Source organism: Neovison vison, chromosome 2 (genome assembly GCF_020171115.1).
Source record: "Neovison vison isolate M4711 chromosome 2, ASM_NN_V1, whole genome shotgun sequence".
Lineage (NCBI taxonomy): Eukaryota > Metazoa > Chordata > Mammalia > Carnivora > Mustelidae > Neogale > Neogale vison.
This window is the reverse complement of record NC_058092.1, coordinates 34,083,647-34,105,937: the sequence shown is the minus strand read 5'-3', so window position 1 is coordinate 34,105,937 and position 22,291 is coordinate 34,083,647. Positions and strand designations below refer to the sequence as shown.

Genomic DNA, 22,291 nt, shown 5'->3' with positions numbered 1-22,291 from the left:
GCAAGTCACTTCCCCTCTCTGAGCCTCTGTTTCCTCATCTGTAAGATGGGATAATAACTGTACCACTTCGTACCGCGAGGAGGACACAATGAAGGGATGCGTGCAAATGGCCTACTCTGGTCTTGCCTGCGATAAGTTCTTGATAAAGAAGCCGTTCCTACGGATCCACGTGTGTGTAGGGGTGAACTTTTGTCTGCCTCTGTTAGCATGTGGGCAGGCATCCAAGTATCCAGACTTGGGGTGCTTGAAAGGGCCTCGGCCAGGCCTAGTACCTGAGAAGCTGAGTTCCCCAGCTGCCACAGCCTAGAGCCCCTCACCCCCAGCTGGGGCCCGAGGCAGGGCAAAAGCGGGCATGGGGCTAGGCCTGGGCCCTGCCCAAGGCAGGGGGTGAAGACATCTCACCTCATACTCCTGGGAAAACTTGAGGCCATCATTGGCTTTGAGGCGCTCGATGTTGTCAGCCAGGTCGGTGATGGGGATGGGTGGGTGGTCTCGCATACCTGGGGGAGGGGGAGCACATCAAGGCGGAGTCAGCTTGAGGCTGGTGCCGGTCGGTAGAGACAGCCCCAATGCATGTGATGTGCACATGTGAACACGTGTGACCATGGAGCACTCGGCACTGGTGGCATGGGGACAGCAGCACATGCGGCGACAGGGATGGTGGGGCACACAGCGGCTGGAGGGCAGGAGAGGACAGAAGGGAGTGTGTGTGCTGGGGGCACGTGTGAGCGTGGAGTCAGGGGGCACCAGGGCCCTGCCTGGCAGGTTCACAAAAGGGACACCAGGCTTCCTTCCTCCCGCCTGGGGCTGGAAGCCCAGGTTGGGGGCAGCTACACACTCGCCCCATGGGCCCAGCTTGTGGACAACCCTCCTGCCCCTCGCTGGCGCCAGTCACTGTGGAAGACTCAGTCATGTGGTCTCTACACTGAGCGTGTGAATGGAGTAGGCGTGACAGAGCGACACGGAAGAACCCAGAGAGAGAAGAAGTAAGGAGGGAGACGGGGAGACAGGAGATGGGAGGCACCTGGCAGGGTGTCAGACGGGGAATGGAGGGGACAGAGGCAGATAGACAGGGCCAGGGGACAGTAGGAGGGAAGACAGGACTGGAGGAAGGTGGGGGGAGGGGAGGGTGGAGCTGGGGAGGAGAGAGGAGGGAAGGGAAAGAAGAGTCAAGAAAGGAAGGAGGTGATGGGGTGAGAAAAAGTTGGAGGAAATGAACAAAGAAGCCAGGGTAGCCCCCGAACTTGGAAAACTAACTTGAGATATTCGGGCAACTGGGGACACCGGAACCTGCAGAGAAAGAAAACACAAAAAATAGCGGGGCAGGAGGAGAGAGGCTGTCCACTGCCTCCGGCTGCAGGGACACATAGAGGGACTGAGGGGGCGCGGGGAGCCCCACCACAGGCCCCCCTCCCTGAGGAACACAGCCCCATCTCCCACCCAGAGCACAGAGCTCCCAACCCCCTGGGCAGCCTTGGGGACCTCTTTCTAAGATGAAATTCTAGGGCGCCTGGGTGGCTCAGTGGGTTAGGCCGCTGCCTTTGGCTCGGGTCATGGTCTCAGGGTCCTGGGATCAAGTCCCGCATCGGGCTCTCTGCTCAGGAGGGAACCTGCTTCCCTTCCTCTCTCTCTGCCTGCTTCTCTGCCTACTTGTGATCTCTCTCTGTCAAATTAAAAAAAAAAAAAAAATCTAAGATGAAATTCTAGATCTGAACCAACACTCATCCCCTCTGGTATCAAAATTTGACCTTGGCTATACTCAGATGATCAGGCAAAAGGGGAGTGCGCCTTCACATAGACAAATGAGGCAAGTAAGGCCAGAAATGACAGGGTCAATCTCTACAAAGGTATGCAGATGACACCTGTATTTTCTGGGGGTTTGAAAATTTTTTGGAATAAAGATTAAATGATAGGACAAAAAAACAAAAAGACCCCCACTTTACTGAACTAAAAAAATAGGAAGAAAAGTTGCTATGCCTCTGATCCCTCCCCATGTCCCTTCTGGTCCCTGGTTCCTTCAACAGGCTGGGGACTGCCATGTCCACAGGGTTGTCTCTCCCCATTGGCAGCCCCAGTTCCTTGAGCTCTGCACCTCTGGCCCCATGGCTGGCCCCAGCTCACAGCCCCTTTTGGACACCCCCATTCATCTGTACTCCACCTTTACCACATCTGTGCACCCCTCTTTATCGCTCCTTTGCTCTCAGACCCCTGAGATTTCCCTCTAGCCCCTGCAGCCAACCCTGGGCCCTTGGCGGCTCGGCAACCCTCCCAGACATGCCTGCTTAGTGCCCACAGTCAGGTCACACCTTCCCTGGCGCCTTAACCACTTTCTTTTCCTTTTGGAGAAAATCGGGCCACCAGCCCAGAGCTCTAGCAGCATGTTCCCTTACACCGGCTTCCCCACACTGCTCCCCTGGGCTCTGTCATACCCCCACATGCAGGCCGGGGCCTAGAGCAGGCTTCTGGGTTCTTGTCCCACAGGCGAGCATCGCCACCCCTGCTATCTCAAATGCTCACATGAACGACAACCATCTGTAAACAATTTCCATATTGGTAAAAAGAAAAGTCCTTTCTCAAGCCCACACCCCTGGTCTCTCTTGCTATGGTCCTGTCCATCCTATCCGTCACACTGTGGCCTCCGAAAGGGGTTTTTCCACCTGCTCACTCCCCACTCACCGCCCCTCAACCCACTGAGATGCTTCTGCCCCCAGGACTCGGCCACCACACTCCCTCCACGGTCACCACTGCCAAAGCCAACGGTCCTCCTGGTGCACAGCCATCCCCAGCCTTGGCTTCGGGGACAACCCACTCTTCCCTTACTCTTCCTCCCCGGCTGCTCCTTCTTAGCCTCCCTGGCTACTCTTCATTGTACCTCCTTCTTGGTTGCCCCCCATTCTGTTCTCTGGTTTGGACGATCACACGCTGCTCACCGCCTCCCACACCCGTAGTTTTAGGCAGGAGGCAGCGCAGAGTACAGACCCGCAGACTGGGTGCCACCTGGAATCCCCCTGCCCGTTGCTTAGCCCTAAGCCCAAGCCCTGCTGGCTCCTCACGCTGCCCAAGACCGCTCTCCGCCCTCACGGCCACCCGGCTCGGCCAAGGCCTCAGCACCTTGCACTCACCCCGTGGCTCTCTAGTCTCCCCATTTCCCTCCTCCAATCGGACTTCCACACGGCAGCCAGAGCTAGACCCCCAAAACACAGTTCTGACCCTGCCGGTCCCCTGCTGAAAACGTTTTAGAAGATTTTATTTATTTGAGAGACTGGGGGCAGGAGCAGAGGGAGCAGCAGAGGGGAGAAAGGGAGCAACAGACGCCCCTCTCCCCTGCGCTGAGGAGGAAGCCCCACATTGGGCTGGACCCTGGGACTCTGGGATCACAACCTGAGCCAAAGGCAGATGCTCAACTGACTGAGCCACCCAGGCGCCCCGCCCTGCTGAAAACTTCTAATGGTTCTTTGGCACCCTCATGATGAAGTCCAAACCCCTTAGCCTGGCGCTCAGGTTCTCCTATGGTGGAACCTTTGTCTACCCTCTCATCTGCGGGCTCTCAGAACCCCAACTCCAATGCTGCAGGACAGCCAGCGTCTGTGGGCACCCTCCACAGTGCTATTTTCACTGAAGGGAGCCCTCTCCCATCACCCGCCCCTCCGCCGTTCGCTTGACTCACGCCCACAGGGCTTGGCATCCCCTCTCACAGGAGGGCTTCTCTGCCCTCGAGGCCCCCAGCAGTCTAGAGAGTGGATGCCTCACAGATATGGTCATGCTGGGTTGCAGCAGCCTGCTAGGTCGCCTAGCTCAGGTGCTCTCAGGATTCATGCCTTTGGAACCCAGTCACTACGCTGTGGGGGAGCCCAGGCCACGTGACGAGGCCTCATGTGGCTGTCACAGGCTGACAACCCCAGGTGGGCTCATAGCTGACTCTAGCGTCAACACCAGGCGTATAAATGAATGAGTCATCAGAATTCAGAGGACAGAAAACTTTTCCATAAAGACCAAATAGTAAATATTCCTGGCTTTGTGGACATATGGTAGATGCTACTTAACTTTGCCTCTGTAGCATGGAAGTAGCCATAGATTATATACCAATGAATGGACATGCCTGCATTCCAACAAAACTTTATTTGCAAACACAGGTGGTGGGCCATGTTTGGTCATGAGCCAAAGTTTGCTGGGTGCTGCTTTAAATGACTCTAGCTCTCAGGGGTACCTAGGTGGCTGAGTCAGTTAAGCATTTGCCTTCAGCTCAGATCATGATCTCAGGCTCCTGGGATCGAGCCCTGTGTCAGGCTCCTGGCTCTTGGGGAGCCTGCTTCTCCCTTTCCCTCTGCCTCTCCCCACTCAGTTCTATCTCTCTGTCTCAAAGGAATAAATAAGATCTTAAAAAATAAATACATAAAAATAAATGATTCTGCATCTTGGGCTTCCAGGTGAAGGCCCAGACATTCGGGAATAGAGACAAGCTATTCCTACTATATTCCTGTCTGAATTTCTTTCTTTCTTTTTTTTTTTTATTTAAAGATTTTATTTATTTACTTGACAGAGAGAGATTACAAGTAGGCAGAGAGGCAGGCAGAGAGAGAGAGAGGAGGAAGCAGGCTCCCTGCTGAGCAGAGAGCCCGATGCGGGACTCGATCCCAGGACCCTGAGATCATGACCTGAGCCGAAGGCAGTGGCTTAACCCACTGAGCCACCCAGGCGCCCCCCTGTCTGAATTTCTAATCCACAAAAACTGTAAGGGGTAACACGTACCTATTATTGTTTCAAGCTGTTAAGTTTTGCAGGCCAAAACTTAACTTTGTTAAGTTTTGAGGGTAGACAAAGGTCTACCACAGGGGAACCTGAGCGCCAGGCTAAGGGGTTTGCACTACTTTAACTGGCTCACATATACAATATGCCCCGTGTGTATGTTAGTTCACTCCCTCAACTCAACTGTCTGGGTGTCCATTTCACAGGTATCCCCTTAGAGCCCACAGTGTGCACAGTACAACGGATGGCGATGAACAAGACACCGTTCTCGTCTCCACAGAACTTGGATTGTCATCGAGGCCATTCTAGCCCAGGGTGAAAGGGGTCATTCTGGAAGGAGCAGAGAGCTTCTGGAAGCCAGGGGAGACCCCAGGCCTGTACAGACACTGAGGTGAGCTGGAAGACTTCACCTTGGGAGGGGTCTGAGCTCTGTATCCTGGGGCACGGGGATGGAGTGACGCTTGGGGAAGAAGGGCCAGCCAGAGAGCCACGGGAGAGTGGCTGGAGAAGGAAGGGCAGGTATAACGTCCCATGTGGGCTCCCTGTGCTCACACAGTGACGTCTGGGCACCCTCACCTACTACAAGTGTCTGATGGGGTATTTCCCACCAACAGAACCCCCCTTTTGTGCGGAGGGGACAAAGTGCAGGTGCAGACGCTAGCCACCCTGTGGCTGGGATGTGGGCTCTGCGAGGTCCTTAGCTTGTACTCAGGCGCCTTGACCCAAGATGAAGCAGGGCCTAAGCAGCCCGCCCCCTCCTGCCCCAAGAGGCTCTGGGGTGCCAGGGTTCCCATGTAGCTGCTGCATATCGGCGCTTCTGTCACAGGGTCCAGGGAGTGAGCAGCAGGAAGAAACAGGAGTAGGAAATGGGGGCACGAGGCCAGGGACTCTTAGGACAGACTCTGGGATCCGTAGGCTGGGCTGGGGGCAGGTAGGCTGGGGAGCCACCCTACCTGGTGTCTGGTAGTTGAGCCTCCGCATCTCCACGGGGTCAGAGGAATGCGCCAGCAAGGAGTCCTTCAGCCCGACTGACTGCTCATCCTTGGATGACGGGGAGTGGGTCCTCTTCCTAGACAGGCAGAAGGGTGGCTGGTGAGGACTTGAGGTCCAGGCGGAAGACAGAGTGAGGTGGCATGGCTGGCTGTGACAGAGACCCCGTGTCTACAGCTCGGGCCCTCCCCTTTCCCCCCTCATCCTGGGGTCCCTGAGCACGGGGGAACCAGTGGCACAGCAGCTCGGACACATGGAGAACACAGGGTGGGGTTGGGGGGGTGGAGACAGCAGGACTGGGGAGCGGACGCAGGGCCAGTGCAGCGAGGGGCGCAGGGGGGAGCGGTGGCAGAGGCTGGCGGTGCCTTCCAATAGAGGGCAGGTCACTGCGGGGCAGTGGCTGCTGTCCCCAAGGCCGCCAGGAATAAACATGCAAACAACACATAAGATATGCAAACATCACAGAGAGCTGGGCCCCAGCTGTCTGTCTCTTGGTATCAGGGTCCACGTCCAGAGCAGCAGGGCAGGGCCAGGGAAGGTGTCACCCTAGCTGGGCAGAGTCCTCCCACATTGGCCTCAGTTCCCCTGTCTAGAAGGACAGGGTCAGAGACAGACTGTGGGGTCTAGCTGCTGACGAGCATCCAGGAGCCGCTCCTGCTATGTGGACACGGGTGTGTGCATAAGTGTGCACGAGTGTGTAAAGACACACACCTCCCCCTGCCTTGCAGCCAGTGCTCTTTGCACTTTTATCTCCTGCAGCGCTTAGCGGGTCATCTTAAAGAACTGGAGCCTGGCAGAAGGCTCTGGTGAGCTCAGAGTCGGTCTGTGCGCTCAGAGAGGGTGCTGAAGTCTGCACTATGCTTGCGCCCTGGGGAAGGGGCATCCCCTGTGCAGGGTACAAGTCGAGAGAGTCACAGAGCCCACCCGGGAGCCTGCTGAGCTGACCAGACAAGCACAGGCCAGGAGGCTTCTGGTCAAAGCCCCGTCCCTCCCTGCTGGGCCCGACAAGTGCACAGGGATAAGAAGTGAAGGGTGAAGCGTGTGAAGAGAGAAGGAATGACTCCTACCTTTCTTGTTTACTAGGTTCCGAAAGACAGGCAAGGACAGAAGAAAGGAATGGTCATTGTTTCCGCCAAGCACTCAGGCCCTCTTACGACCAGGGGGACACTGAGGGACCTATTTATGGCACTTATGTGGCACTCACAGGCAAGGGTTACCTCTCCTGACAGATTCCAGGACCCAGATGGGGTGGGAAGGAGGATGAGTGGGTGTGTGGGACACGCCTCGGGCAGCCCTTCACCACCCCACCCCGCCTGTCCCCGTGCCCCGGACCAGGAAAGCCTATGCCCTATTCATGCTAGGAGGAAAGGAATGAATTCTTTGAGAAGAGGCCCTTGGTCCAGGTCAGGGGTCAGGGGTAGGGGAGAGATGGGGCACAGGGCAAGGAAAGCCTATGTGTTCAGATATACAGACCAGCATGTGCTCAACTATAAGTGTTCATGAACATAGCCCATAGGCTGAGCAGTGAGGTGGGTGCTAGAAACACAGGCCTCATGATGTACCCACTGGGGCAGATGGGGGACAATGTGGGGAAGGAGCAGGGACCCAGGAGAGTCTCATGGGTACCAGAGTCTGGAAGAGAGTCTATTTTCTTTTTCTTTTTTTAAAAAATTAAGTTCTATGCCCAATGTGAGGCTTGAACTCACAACCCCAAGATCAGGAGTTACATACTGCTGACTGAGCCAGTCAGGCACCCTGGAAGGGAGTCAAGGAGGCTGTGACGGCTATAGGCGGGTGGGCCTGAGCCAGAGGGTTCCAGGACAGCAGGGGTGTAGCGCATTAGCTCAGTGATAACATCGGGAACAGCCGAGGGGCCAGACTAGCCAGACGTTTGGTCATCAGCTGACAGAGATCACGTTTTATCTTGGGAGCCCCCCAAAAGTTTAGACGGAGAGTGATAAATCTTTGGGAATTACCTTTGCAACTGCCAGGTGGATGGAGAGAAGGGGTGGCTCCAAGAGTAGGTAGTTACGTCACCCAGGAGGACCAAGGAGCACTGCAGGCTAGGTGCCCAAGTATGGCTGCACATGTGTTGTCTTATGGGGAGCCCACTGGGTGGGTGGGGGGGCAGATGCAGCCATCCTCAGGACAGAACTCACAGGGGACCGGGCGGAACGAGGGGGAAGAGGAGAGGTGAGGCTGGTACCCACGTTTCCAGCTGCTAATAGGTGGAGGGACCAGTCCCTTGTGATAGGGACTGCCAGGGAGGAAGGTCTGAGACACACTGAGTCGGGGACAGCCGTGGCTGCTGTGGTTACACCAGGAGCTCAATCACCATGTGTACCGGCAGGCGGGGGGGGGGGGGGCTGTTGGTGGGTCCAGACCTCTCGAGGCCTAAGTAGGGGAGCCAGACTGGGGAGCCACCTAGGGATGGCGGCAGAGCGAGTGCTGAAGGTAGGAGACCAGGGAGGGCAGTGTCCTGAAGCTTAAAGACAGACATGCTCACATCCACCGAAACAAAGAGACAGATGGACAGACGTGCCCAGGGAAGCAAGTGAACCAGCCGCTGTGAAGCTTTGGCTCCTTGTTACACCTAGATTAACACACACATGTGTACACACGCTGCTTCTGCTGTTCCAGGCCTCCCACTGAGCTCAGGAGCGGGGCTGCCCTGTACCTGCATGACCCATGCCAGGAAAGCCCTCCGAGTCCAGGGGCAGGTGGCTGTCCCCTGGAGCCCTGAGTGTAGCACTCACCTCTTGAACAGGAGGATGGCGATGACAATGAGGATGATGAGGATGACTGCCAGGACGGGGCCCGTCACCCATAGCATCTCAGGCTCCTCCTGCTGCTGGGCTGGTGTCACCTGGACCACGATCTCATCAGAATAGGGGCTGGAGGCATAGCGCTTCTGTGGCCCAGCAGAGAAAAAGCAGGGGCATGAGCTCAGTGTGAGTTCCCCCACCCTCTGCCCACCCAACCTGGAGGAAGGGCTCTAGGGCTGGGCTGTACTGGGTTGGATCCCGAGTAGCTGACCTAAGCCTGGCCAGCTGACCAAGTCCTCAGGGCTAGATCAGGTCTGGCCTCCTGGGCCCTCGAGTCTGATGGCTTTTGAGATAACCTAGTGCAGGTCCAGAGTGTTTGGGGCAGCCCTAGGTCTGGGATCTCACAGGGTTTGAGTCTGGCCCACTCTCAGGGTGTAGAGAGCCCAGGTGGCTAAGGCTGACCTGGTCCATGGGTTCCTTCAGGGAGGCGAGCACGAAGCACTGATAGCTCAGGTCGGGAGACAGGGGCCGGTTGTAGAAGCCCTGGTAGCTCTTCTTATCCCCCAGGGTAAAGGTCTCAGGGAGCACATCCACCTGGGCAGCCACGTAGGGCTTCAGCCGCTCTGCCTGACGCCGACGTCGCCGCTCCCCACCACCCTGCTCGATGGCCTCGAGAAGCTGACAGAGCAGAGCACGGGAGTCATGCCTGACCTCAGACCATGTGCCCCTGAGCCTGTGGCCTCAGAGTCTTTCCCCCAGGACTGAGGTCAAGGTTCACCTTCTGTATAAGGGGCTCGAGTCTGGCCTGGCCCACTATCCTTGCAGAATAACACCACACACCGATGCCACTCCCTGCCCCCCACTCCTCCAGTTACCCCAGCCAGAGGAGGGCCTCCAGGTCACCTACTCCTCACCCTAACCAGACAGGACTGGCTCCACACCTCTGCCAGAGGAGGGCGGGGAGTCCCGGTATGCGAAGGGTTCTACTTCAGCCCCCCAGGACTGCCTCATGTCTACAGACCCGCAGAGTGTTCCCTGCTTCTTCCCATCCTGGGGGATCCTCAGCTAAACCCTCCAGGGAGTCTCTGTCAGCCTCCCAGGAGCTTTCCGAGAACTCCCAAGGGGCCGCTTCAGAGTCCCATAGAGGCCCAAGCTGCCAGCCAGAGCAGCCAAAGAGGGATTCCAATTTGGGGGTGTCACCGGGGCCACAGCCAACCGGTGTGATGGGGGCCATCACGAGGGGTGCCCTGTCCACCCAGGCACCTCATCCAGCTCAAGCTCCTCGGGTGTGGTCCATCTTGGGGCCAGCACGCTCCCGCCCACGCGGTCGATGGGCACCACCACGATGTAGAACCACCTGGGTGGGCAGAGTGGGAATTGGGGTGGTCATCGCGCCTGCATGGGCCCCGGACCCCTGGCCCGACCCAGCCCCAGTCTTGCCTCCCCTGCGCACCTGATGAGGGAGCTATCCTGCACTTGCGGCATGGAGAGGGTGAAGCGGCCGTCCTCTATGTAGGCGGAGGCGGGAAGCGGCTTGTGTGGCAGCAGATCCGGGGCGGTGCGGATGGACACGAGGTGCTGCAGGCCCCCCGCGCTGCTGCCACGGTTCATGAGCACGAAGGAGTACTCTGTGTTGGGCTGCAGGTCTGCGATCAGTTTCCGCATGGAGTGCCCGTCCACTTCCACGCTCTGCCCGTTGTACAGAATCTGGTGGGGACAGGGACAGGCAGTGCACGGAGATGAGCCTCCCCATCGCGGGCCCACGGGCAGAGCAGGTGCGCATGCCCAGCCAGGAAGCTGTGTCACCAACGCCCACACGTGGCACTAGAGGGACGGCCCACGGCAGGCCTGCGTGTGTGCTAGGCTTGGCTGACAACAGCCTCACCCACCTTGAAGGGGACAGCCGACTTGTAGGAGTCGGGGACCTCCCAGCTGAGCAGCACAGACGTCTTCATTGCAGCGGCCACGCGGAAGTTCTTGGCAAAAACTGTGGAACACAATGGGGGTTGGGGAGGGGAGTCAGCTCCGGCTGTGTAACCAGGCTGGGGCGAAGAATTCCCTGCTAGGAGGAGATGCGGGTCAGGGATGGGGGGTCAGGATTGGCTGCAGAGGCCAGGTACCCCACTCCTAGCCAGCTTCCAATCACACCGCTCAGCTCTCCGCCCAAACTCCTCTTCACAGTGAATACCGAGCCGGGCAGATGCCACAGGACCCGTGGTTGGGATCTCCGGAGGTGCTGTCAGTGACCAGATGTCACTGGATTTGGTTGCGAGCAGCATGTGACCCCACACCAAAGCACAGTGGAGCGCGTTCATTACAAGTCAGTGGGCCACGACCCCGAGAGATTAGTGTCCCGCACCCAAGAATGGTGACGCAGTCAAAGAGATCAGTGGGTCAAGGTCACGAGAGATTGGAGTCACATAGCAGAGGTCAGTAGGTCAAGGAGAGCAGAGGTCAAGGGTGTCACACTGAGAACGTGGTGCCTGTTGGCTAGAGGTTAGTGGTCACGGTCATGAGAGACTGGAGGGTCACACAGCAGAGGCTGGTGGATCACAGTCGCCAGAGGGCAGTGGGTCAAGGAGAGCAGAGTGCCCCAGGCGCAGCCACATGCCCGCAGCACACACCTTGCTCCACGGGCATGGTCCGGGACTGGATGCTGGGGCTGAGTGGGCCGGCGCCTTTGCTGGTCCGTGCGCGAACCCTGATGTCGTAAGTGGTGTCCGGCTTGAGGCCGGAGAGTGTGAGGCGGGTGTCAGCCGTGAAGTTCTGCAGCTCCTGCTGGCTGTTGATGTCACGGAACACCACTGAGTAGTTGGTGATGCGCCCATTCCTCTCTGCCAGCACCGGGGGGTCCCAGGTCAGCTCCGTGGTGGAGGTGGTCAGCCCTATCACACGCAGGTTTTGGGGGAAGCCACTAGGCACATCCTCGGGTGTCGTGATCTCCTTCTCGAACTCCTCACCCAGGCCAGCCCGGTTCTTAGCGGCCAGCTGGAAAATGTAGGTGGCTCCCTTGTGCAGGCCAGTGACTGTGAAGTGCTGTTTGTCCTTGCCGAAATCCATGATGTTGGGCTCTGCCTCGTCGGCCCGGCGGTACCGCAGCCGGTAGCCCAGCAGTTCTCCGGGGAGCTCCTTGGGGGGCTGCCACTGCAGCAGCGCCGTGTTCATGGCCGTGGTGCTGACCATCATGGTGGGCCGTCCTGGGACTGAACAACCACGCGCTGGGCTCCGGTGCTGCCTGCCCGGCCGCCCCACCCTCAGCTCCATCCCTGATCCCTCGCTCACCTGCCCCAGTTGTTGTGACGATCTTGGGCTTGCTGCGGGCACCATCCCCCTTGGTGGTGTAGGCGGCGACGGTAATGGAGTAGGTGGTCTCTGGGGTTAGGCCGCTGATGGTGGTTTCCTAAGGAGGAGGAGGGGCCCATTGCCATCACCGAGGAGCAAGGAGACCAGACAGTGCCAGGTGCCCCGGGACCTCAGCCGGCAGGGAGGCTCTGAGGCACACAGACTCTGTGCCCCACCGGATGCGGGGCAGGCAGGTGGGATGTGGGCCTGGAAGGACCCCACTCGTCCCAGGAGCTGCACACCTGGAGCACACAGCTCCCCCTTCCTTTCAGGTAAGAACAGATGGCTACCCCATTCCTCTACTCCACGGTACCACAAATGCCACATCACGAGGTCTGTGCACAGAGGACACACAGCAAAGAGCTTTGCACGCACATAGCACTTGCACGGCTCTTGGCACACACACACACACACCCACACCCATCCACACCCACAACCATACCCACAAGCAAGATGGAATGGGCCAAGGTGCTATCCTGCAGGACTGGGCAAAGGTGCTGTCCTGCAGGACCAGGCCAGGGCCCCACCCGACCTCATGTGGGAATGGGCTCTGTGAACACCAGAGGCCTCATGACGCCTCCTGTGACAGGGAGGAAAGACGAGGATGGGAAACCGCCCCCCCCACCGCGGGGAACATTACGTCCCCACTGTCCCGGGTGATGCCCACGAAGTCAGCCAGGGCAGTGTCTCCCAGCCTTGGCAAGCCCTGCCTATGCCCATCTCCAGCCGAGGCATCATTTCCAGACATGCGGAGAAACCCCACAGGAGGCCAAGCCACACCACACAGAGTGGGGAGTGGGAAGAAGGGAGGGGACCACCGTGCAGTGGGAACAGAGCTGTCACCACCAACCCTGGCACCCCTCCAGCTCTGAGTCTCAGGCAGGGCCACTGCAGTCACCCCCGACTCCTTGCAGAGACCCTCCTGCCCCAGCTGGAGAGTGTCCCAGGGCTGGGGCTCCAGAACGCACCAATGCCGGAACCGGCTCCCCGGGTTTCCCTCCCAGCCTGGGCCCCAGAGCCGGTGATTTTTCACTCCTGGGATCAATAAGGCCTAATGATCAGGATCGGATTTAACTCCATCCCCCTCTGGCCAGAGCAGGGGCCAGGCCCTGGTCGATCACAAACACTGGCCTGAAATTGCTGCTCAACAGGCGAGAAGTGAGGATTAGAGGAAACGCCAGTCGCTGCTCAGCTCGCCGCCTGAGTCTAAACGCCAATTTTCTCTGGATGTGGCTGGTGCCCTGTGGATCTCGGCGGCTCAGGCTGGGGGGGAAGGCGGTGGAGGGGAGCATCCCATGAGCCCAGCCTGACCCAGGTCTCGCCCGCGCTCGCACACCTGTTACTTACATAGTCCTCGGACTCCTCTGGCCGCCACTGACCGCGGGAGGGAGAGAAAGGGAGACAGGATGTGAAGGACTCTGACTGGAGCGGGCCTGGCCCTGGCAGGGCAGAGGGAGGGTGCGGGCATCCAAAGGGCCTGCCCACTGGGGTAGCACCTCAGGCCCACTCCCCATCCGCAGATCCCAGCAGCCCGTGCTGTTTGCCAGGACTGAGGAGGGGAGGGAGTCCAGGAGGGCACCTAGCCTGATGAGGGAGGGCTCTCAGCTCCAGGACATGCGGAGAGCAGAGAGTGTCACGTACAGGTGCTTTGAGGGAGAGGCTGCCAGACATGGGGCCCGCGAGAGTCTGGCCTGGGCAGTCCTGGCCTATGCCTGTTGTCATGGTATGATTATTCTCTTTTCACTTTCTAAAATCTCCCAGTTGGGAGACAGATTACACAGCCGGCCCCGGCAGGAGCGTATCCCAAGAACGGTGAGAGCTGCACCGGGGCCAGGAGGCTAGGGGCAGGCTGGCCAGAAAGATGTTGAGAGTGTGAATGCCAAGCTTGGAGCCTGGGCCCTTCCCCTGTGGGGACACAGGCACAGGGCAGGCTGCTGTTCCTTCCTGGGGGGTGCCCGAGATCTCACTGCAGTAGGAAGGTACACTTCAGGGCTGGCAGCGTTGCTGTTTCCTAGTACGCTCTTCCTTAGGCCACAGTGCGTGTAGGTGCAGAGGGAGTGAGGTGTCCCTTCTGTGGTCCTGTGGCACTGGAGGGCTGAAGTTGGCCGGTGTCCAGCACAGCACAAGGAGATGGCCCTCCCAGGCTAGAAGTACCATGAGGTCCTCTGGCCCAACCACCCTCAAAGTGCTGGTCTGGCCTCTGCCTGCTGACCCCAATTCCCCCTGTTCTGGGAAGCTCTGCTGGAAAGGTCTTGCAAGGAACATGGGACAGAATATGGCAGGAGGCCATCCGTGGATCCCTACTGGCTGTGGCCACTTTCAAGGATGTGGCTGGACCCATCTCCACTCTAGGTCCCTTGTCTTGGGAATGAGGGGTAAGACGCTCACTGTCCAAGCCAGGCCTGGGCATGAAGGTCCTCACAGGAGCACCTCTCTTGTGTCAGAGGCAAAGTGAGAGAGAAGGAAAGACATAAAGTGGATGAAGCAAAATGGAGGAAGAGAGGACAGAGTGGAGCCGTGGGAAGGAGAGGGGAGAAGAGGCCTCCAGAGAGAGGAACGAAAAGCAGCTACACCCGAGATGGAGACATACGTAAAAGGTGACAGGTCTGGCTGCACACTCGAGGAGGACATGATGGTGCTTCCAGAACTGACAGGGGTCCCTCAGCTGACCAGATAAGCTGGGTGAAGGAGGACAGGCCGTAGTATCTTTGACACAGTGGTCAGGGGACAGCTAGGCCCTGTGGCCAGGCTGGGAACGAGGCCCTCCAGCTTCCATTGGCTTTCCTGGAGCCTGGGCTCACATTTGCCTGCTGTCATGGCACGTCTGAGGCCCCAAGGACAGCGTCCCTCCTCCTGTGGCCCAGCTCCCTTCCAACCACTTGGAACCAGAAGGGGGCACCTGAAAGGGAGGCTCTGAACCCCACTGGCTGCAGCTGTGCCGCTGGCCCCCAAGGATGGGAGGGGCCGGAGGGAGCCCATTCCCGGGATGTTTCTGGGTGGGTGTGTCTGTGGAGACTCCAGGAGGAGCCCCCAACCTGCCCCAGGAATGCAGGCGGGGGCACATGTCTGCCTCCTCCACCCCTGTTCTCTTTGTGCCAGGCAGGCTGAGAGGAGGAAGAGAATACCCTCCGGCCAGAGAGGAATTTTGCCCAAGTGCTTAGCCTACCCTGAGCACAGCATGGAGAACATGGGGTCTTTTCCTGCACCTCTGGGCCCGGCCCAGAGAGGGGGGAAAAGCAGAACAGAGAGGGCACGTGGGCTCTGAAAGGAATCTGGGCTCCTTTTCCCAGGGCTGGCTCAATGCTGCCCACTGTGGATCCCCTCCCAAGGTCCCAATTCTTGCTGGGAGACCCTGAAAGCACACCACACCCGGTGTCAGGACTCGTCGGCAGAATATCTGGGGTGAAAACTTGCCATAGCTATTACAGCTCTTTCCAGGAGTCCAGAGTCTGGGTTTCTTGTCTGAGCTCAGCCACTGACTATCTGGGAAGTTCTGGGCCATTCACATCACCTCCCAATATCCAGATTCTTTCCCAGAATAGCAAACCAGCGCTCGGGATACCCTGGGGGACCTTACCCCAAGCTCACAGGAGAAATCTTTATCCCCTGGAGAACAGAAGTGCACGGAGGAAGACATAAGCCTGGCTTCCAGGCCCAGAGCAACAACCCAGCTCAGCCATTCACAAAAATCTGCCACGGCCAAAGGCTGGTGGGGGCAGATGGTGGCAGGACTGCTGTCCCTGCCCTGGCTGGGAGAGGAACAGTCACCTAGCCCAGCACAGTTGAGGAAGGAAAATCTTAAATCCCAGCCTAACTGAGAGTGAACATGCTTCCTGCAAAACACAAAGCAGGGCTTGAGGGTGCCGAAGCCTGGGCAGGAGCAGACAATGGAAGCGGGGGTCTGTGCTCCTGACTGCCAGTGCTGGTATCTGAACCACAGAGGTTGACTGCCACGCTGGGACAGTCACCAGGGCAGATGGGGCTGGCATAGCTCAGGCAGACCCAAGACGGAAGAGGGAGTGTTCCTGGAACCAAGCCCTAACTTCCCGGTCTGAGCACCATCCGAACCTGACACACAGCAGGACATCTCGGCGTCGGAGTCCTCTGAAGGCAGGCAGGGGAGGGGCAAACCTGGGCTCCACAGACGCAGAAAGGCGTGCTGGCCTTGTCCACCTTCCCACCCCGCCACCTCCCAGCAGCGCACCTGGGCCTCCGCCAGCATGACGTCCTGGATGATGGGTGGGCCACGGGGCTCGCCGTTCTCTAGCCGCACATAGGTGACCTGGTAGCCACGGATCTGGCCGTGCTGCTTGCTGGGGACAGGCAGCTTCCAGGAGACGTGTACAGCAGTGGAATTCAGTGGCCCCACCTCCACCTTTCGTGGTGGCCCACTGGGCACTGGGGACCGGGAAGAGAAGATAGTCAGGCCTGGGGGTATGGACCTCGGTTCAGGGGGGCACAGCATACTCCAGGGCCTTGCCTTTGCACTCCACGGCCCCGGCAAGGCTCTGATAAGTTTCTGTAGACTATCCCTGCCGAGAAGGAAGGCCTGCCGACCCCCCGGGCCCTGAGCTACCTCACTTGGGGGGGGGGTAGGGTAGGGGTTGGGCACCAGGCCACCCTAAAGTCAGCACAAGCCATCCCAACTTGTCCTGGGCACCCCCATCACTCCAATGTCTGGCCAAGACGGAGTCTTGTTGATTCTACTCAGAGTGTCTCTTGCACCCATCTTCCCAGTCTCCACCTCCTAAATCTGAGGCGGGGCTGCTCCTTCGGTCTTAGCCTTGCCAGGCTCCAGCTGCCTCGGAGCTCACCCTGAAGGCAGGGATCTGGGCCCAGGCTAGCCCATCAGTTAGTTACAGCTCCCCAGTGTGGGCTCTTCAGCCTGTACCAGGAAGGCCTTCCCAGCTTGCGTGAGGCAAAGGCCCTGGGGATGCAAGGTGGGTGGTATCTGGGAGGGCTGTCTCCCCTCCCCCCGCCCCTCCCCTTGGCGCGGCCGCCTACCGTCCTCATCTGTGCGCACTAGCACTGGGCTGCTCTCCGGGCCGGGGCCCACGTCTGTGTGCGCCCGCACCCACACCCGGTACTCCGTCCACTTCTCCAGGCCCACCAGGTCCCAGCTGGAGTGCTCGCGACTGATGCTGTCCACCACATGCCGCCCTCGGTCCTCGCCGTCCACTGCCTCGTAGGCCACCGAGTACTGGGTGATGACGCCGTTGCGGCTGGCGGCCGGTGGCGGGACCCAACTTACCCGGACTGTGGTGGAGCCCGTGCTCACACAGGTCACCTTCTGGGGAGGGGCAGAGGGGGCTGGGGAAGACAAATGGGGGGAAGCAGGCAGATGGAGGGTGGGGGTCGCAGGCACGGTGACTGGTCACAGAGGATGGGACACTCACCCAGGCAGGCTACTCCCTGAATGCAGAATGGCTATCCCAGGGCCCCTCCTAGGCAGACTGCCACTGCTGCTGCCAGACAGCCCAGCTCGCTCTGGACCACAGGCTACACACACACACACACAGTGTCTCCCACACATACATATGGTGTCTTTCACACATATGGGGCTCTAACAGCACCTCACACACACACAAGGTCTCTCCCACACGTACGCTGTCTCGCATAAAACACACACCCTGCCAAATACACATAGGCGTGGGCCATGACTCCTGCTGCTGTGCCCGTGGCCCCTGGCAGGACTAGCAGCCCCAGTGACTCTTCTGGCACAAGGTCGTCGTGACCTGGGCCTACTGGGACAGGGTGCCTGTGCCTGAGCCACAAGCAGCCACAGAGACTAGAGGCCAGATAGGAAAGTGGCCAGCCCAAGCTAATCTGGAGAAAACGTACCCCGTGGAGGTGCTCTCACTCATGGAGCTCCTTCGGGTTAGGAGGCAGGTCTATGCTCCCCCCCCCCCCCCAATTCCCAGGTCTTATCCACACGGAGGAGCCTGGTGCTATTATGTGGCTTCCTCTGCCCCCACCCTCTGCCCCGGGCACTTCAGCAGTCTCCCTCCCCTCGTCCCCAGGGCTTTCCCTGCTCCTGCACTGCTGTGGCCACGCTCTAGGTATTGCCGTAACTCAGAATGGCCCTACTCCCCAAACTGTGGCCTCCAACATGCCCTTGCAGACCCTCACCTTGTCCCAGTGTGGCTGCTCAAGGTCCCAGAACTGTGATGGCTCTTCACGCCAACCCTGGACCACGGGCCATGGACCTGCCATCCTTACTGCCCTTGGTATTGGGCTTTGACCCTGAGGTCCTGCACCTCAACACTCCACATACCCCCAACTCCCTCACCTACTTCTCCCACCTCCTGTCCAGCCTGTGCCAAGCCTTGGACCCAATCCTCTGCCCTCTTAAAGCTGGCCCTGGGGCAGGCAGAAAAATCTTGCCTGCCCTGGAAGGCTGGGATCCTATGAGCACGTCCCCAGGGGCCTCACCTGGGCCTTGCCTGCAGTCTGCGGCCTCTGTTCTCTGCCCAGCTCCCTCCCGCTGTACACAGAACGCCTTCAACCTCCTCCACGCTCTGCTAACCTCCAGCTCTCAGCACACACACTCCCACTTTGCAGAGAAATCTGAAGCCTCCCACCGGCAGCTCCCTTCATCTTTACCAAACCCACCAAACAAATGTAGTCTCCCCGAGCCACCCCTGCTTCCCACGAGGAGGGAGGCGTGCCCTGCCTGTCTTAGGTGGCACTCTTCCCTCCACGCTCCTTCCCCTTCCCCCAAGTCCCGAGTCTCCAAAATTCTCTTTCCCGAATTTCTCTTTCTCCCCAAAATTCTCTTTCCCGAATTTTCGACTTCTCCGTATGGAGTCATTCCTAGTAACACTTAAACATGCTCAAATTTTCCTACTTTAAAAGATAGATCCCATGCTCGGGCCTACAGCACCCCTCCTCCAGCTGCAGTGGTCCCCTCCCTCCAGCTGTCCTCATAACCCTCGCTCCAGGTACCCAATGCAGTGGTCAGTCGCTCCTGTGTTCCTCTGGACTTGAGGGCTCAGCAGCAGCACCTGGAATGCTCCTTTGAACCCTCTTCTTCCAATCTCTGAGACACTTTCCTCTTCGGGATTTCCTGCTGTCTCTGGTCATCCCCCTCAGGTCCCCCACCTGTAGCCCAGCATCGCCACTCGCATGGCGTAAGGCCTCTCTCGCTGTGGTGCCTGGTTCGGTCCCACTTCCTACCCTCTTCCCAGGTCTATACACCAGAAGCACAGAATTCGCCTGACATGCCCCTTGCCCTGAGCACCCCAACGCCAGTCCATCATCTAGTCCTGGGCAGCTGGCACCCCCAGATGGCTCTCTAACCCACCACCACCACCACTGTGTCCGAGTTGCTATCTTTTGCTTAGATGGCTGTACGGTCTCCTACACAGTATCTGGCACACTGCTGGGCTGTCCTGGGCATTCTCGGTCAGCAACCGGCCAGCTGCTTCGGCCACGCTGGCCCCCTGCTCGCCCCTGACCTCAGCTAAGTGCCTTCCCCTTTTAGGGCCCTTGCACCTGCTGACCTCCTGCCTGGGGCCCATGTCACTCGGCCCCCTCAGACCAGATGAAGCTCCCATCCCGTCATCGCTCCACTGTCTGTCTCCTCCACAGCACTTCACACGAATGTAATTAAAAGCTCATTTGGGTAATTGCAGGTCTAACACCTATATGCCCCACCAGACGAGCATCCCTGCAGGCAGAGGCCATGTCCGGGTCATGCTGTCATGCCGTGCTGTGCACGGGCCCCCGCAGGTGCTGGTAGGATGAATCCATCCACACAAGGTCACACGTGGCCTCCCGACATCACTGGCACATTCACACACAGTCCCATGTCACCTGAGCCATCTCACAGACATTGCTGTGTTGAAGCCTGTCACATGTCCTACCTGTCTCAGTGCCCTGGTCCTATCCAGCCACACATCTGTGGCCCCCACTGTGAAGACATGGAGCCTCATGGCCATTCAGTCACTGGGGCACACCAGACACGTGCTCCTACAGGTACAGCACAGCCATGTGGTCAGACGGGGCCCCGCACGGCCTCACAGCATTCGTCTCAGGTACAAAGGACCATGGTCAACATGGTCAGAGCCACAAGGCTGTCACGCAAATGGTCTCGCAGACTGTCTCCCACACGGAAGGCCGTAGGCAGGCACGTAGACATTCTCAGTCACACAGGCTCATTCTCACAGACGTGTCCCTACGTGCGGCTGGCTCAGCGTAAGATGACGAGCTCACATGCTCCTCTCGTGGTGGTCATGAGGCAGGGAATGCAGGTGATAAGGGAGATGAGATGTGGGGATATGGAGAGGGAGGACAACTGCCAAAGCAGGGACATGCCCGAGACGTGGCCAGCGTGGCCGTCCTACCACTGCGAATGGCCTAGTCAGCTAGTGTGACCAGCATAGATGGGGGGGCGGCGGGAGATGGATGAGTCACAGACACAGAACTTACCTGGCTGGCGGGGGTAGGGGCCGGGGGTGGGGAGGGGCAGAAGTCGGGTGGGGAGCAGCGCGGGCAGCAGCTGCCTGGATGCAGACTGGCGGGAACTTACCTGTCCCTCTCTCAGGGTCCAGACCCAGAGCCCAGACCGGAGTCTGGTCCGGGGCCCAGCAGACCAGACCACCCCCCTGGTCAAGGGGGAAGCCTGTATGTGTCTGTGTCCCAGCCCAGCTGTAGCAGGCAGTGGCCTCTGGAGACACTTACTGGACTGTGCTGTGCGGGCCTCAATGGTGGGGGTGAAGACGCCCACCCCCATCTCGGAACGGGCGGCCAGCTGGAAGTGGTACAGTGTGTCAGGCTTCAGGTCCTCTAGAGTGTAGGAGGAGGTGGGGTCGAAGGTCACCTTGTGCTGGAAGAACAGGGAGCACTCACTGACCGCTCGGACCCCAAAGGTCCCTCAGATGCTGTTACCCAGCACGGGCCGTAGCTGACCCCTCTGGACCCACTGTGGCTCCAGGCTGGCTCCAGGTCACAAGGCCAGCTGGACTACACAGGGGACTTGGCGCAGCCCATGCCGCAGACACCTCACCGACTACACGGCCACGAACGCCTGATACAAGGGCCTCTGGTGGAGAATTTGAGGGCTCTTCCATTGCCACGTAAGCCACAGGCCCCAAGAGACCCAAGGACAGACCTGGGGACCCTGCCCCCAGCACAGGCGTGACAAAGACTGTGGATCATATGGGCCACGTGAGCCTAGGACCCCAGGGAGGAGGCAGGGGTCCTGTGTCTGTACAACTGGAGAACCCAGAAAGCCGGTGTGTGTGAGCTCCCCCATGGACAGAGCAGCCCTCCTCCCCTCTCTTGTCCCCACCCAGCACTCACCTGCTGGCCTTCATCGTCTGCTGCCCAGTACACCAGCTCATACTTGACGATCCGCTCCTGCGGGGGCAGCAGCCATGACAGCTGGATCCTGGTGTCCGATTCTGCCTCTGCCTGGAAGTCCGCCGGTTGGGCAGGCACTGCAACACCCCCACGCCACGTGCTGTGAGCCTCACCTGTTCCCCTCAATGGCAGGGGTGCCCAGAGAAAGGAGGCAGGGGAAGACGCCCCTGGACCCCTGTACTGCATCCCCAGAGACCACACACATGTGGAACGCAGGCCCCCAGACCCCTGGCCGGAGGGCAGGAGCCCCCGCCACAGGCTTGGCCTCCCCGGCCCCCGCTGCTGATGCCCAGCTGGCGTGCTGCCCACGCCTACCTCCCTGCTGCGTCTTGACCTGGATGGTGGGGCTGGGGGGGCCGTCGCCCACGGCAGTGAAGGCCAGCACGCGCAGGCTGTAGGTGATACCGGGCAGCAGGCTGCCCACGGTGGTGAGGAGCCCTGCGTCTGTGTTGTGCTTGTGCCAGGCGCTCAGCGGGCGGCGGGAGTCAGGGGTGTAGTAGACGCGGTAGCCCCGCACCAGGCCGTTGGGCTCCTCGGGCGGCTCCCACTGTACCAGCATGGTGCTGGCACTCAGCATGCGGGCCTGTACTCGGCGTGGGGGGCTGGAGGGCGCCTGCTCCCCCGTGCGGGCCCGCACCGCCTCGCTGGGTGGTCCCCGGCCAATGCTGTTCACCGCCAGCACGCGGAAGGCGTACTCCGAGAAGGGGCTGAGGCCACCGATGCTGTAGCGGGTGGTGGCCACGCCGTCCACCTCCTGGAAGGGCCCCTCTGTGCCTGCCGCGCGGTACTGGATGCCATAGTAGGACACAGGCTCCGAGTTCCCAGAGTCCCAGGTCAGGGTGACACTGGTGGCGGTGGTCTCTGTCACCACAAGGTCAATCGGAGGTTTCGGCAGAGCTGGGAACAAAGTGGGAGGCTCAGAGCTGCCTGAGGTCATGACCCCAGAAACCAACCCTGCCTTTGGTATTATCCAGAGCATGGTTAACCCCTGTAGTCCACCTTGAAGAATGGCCTGGAAAGCTCAAGGTGACCTCTAGGGGCCCCACCTACCAGAGAAGGGTGACACTTGCCAGTGCGCCCAGGGG

At 59.4% G+C, this 22,291-nt stretch overlaps 1 protein-coding gene across 7 annotated transcripts in view; it reads right to left on the bottom strand.

Moving 5' to 3' along the window:
• PTPRF (protein tyrosine phosphatase receptor type F) overlaps positions 1–22,291 on the bottom strand; it is an 86,341-nt gene that overhangs the window by 8,188 nt on the left and 55,862 nt on the right. The window contains exons 9-24 of one of the 7 annotated variants that reach the window (XM_044238022.1): positions 21,522–22,103; positions 21,147–21,283; positions 20,526–20,670; positions 16,848–17,153; positions 16,048–16,241; positions 13,191–13,217; positions 11,784–11,901; positions 11,126–11,704; positions 10,391–10,488; positions 9,955–10,208; positions 9,765–9,858; positions 8,964–9,179; positions 8,493–8,647; positions 5,700–5,815; positions 1,258–1,290; positions 403–500 (exon numbers count right to left, since the gene is read on the bottom strand). In XM_044238022.1, coding sequence (XP_044093957.1) covers positions 403–500; positions 1,258–1,290; positions 5,700–5,815; positions 8,493–8,647; positions 8,964–9,179; positions 9,765–9,858; positions 9,955–10,208; positions 10,391–10,488; positions 11,126–11,704; positions 11,784–11,901; positions 13,191–13,217; positions 16,048–16,241; positions 16,848–17,153; positions 20,526–20,670; positions 21,147–21,283; positions 21,522–22,103 — 3,152 coding nt within the window. The remainder of the gene's footprint in view (positions 1–402; positions 501–1,257; positions 1,291–5,699; positions 5,816–8,492; positions 8,648–8,963; positions 9,180–9,764; positions 9,859–9,954; positions 10,209–10,390; positions 10,489–11,125; positions 11,705–11,783; positions 11,902–13,190; positions 13,218–16,047; positions 16,242–16,847; positions 17,154–20,525; positions 20,671–21,146; positions 21,284–21,521; positions 22,104–22,291) is intronic. The other 6 variants (XM_044238025.1, XM_044238024.1, XM_044238027.1 and 3 more) reach the window with 6 other exon arrangements.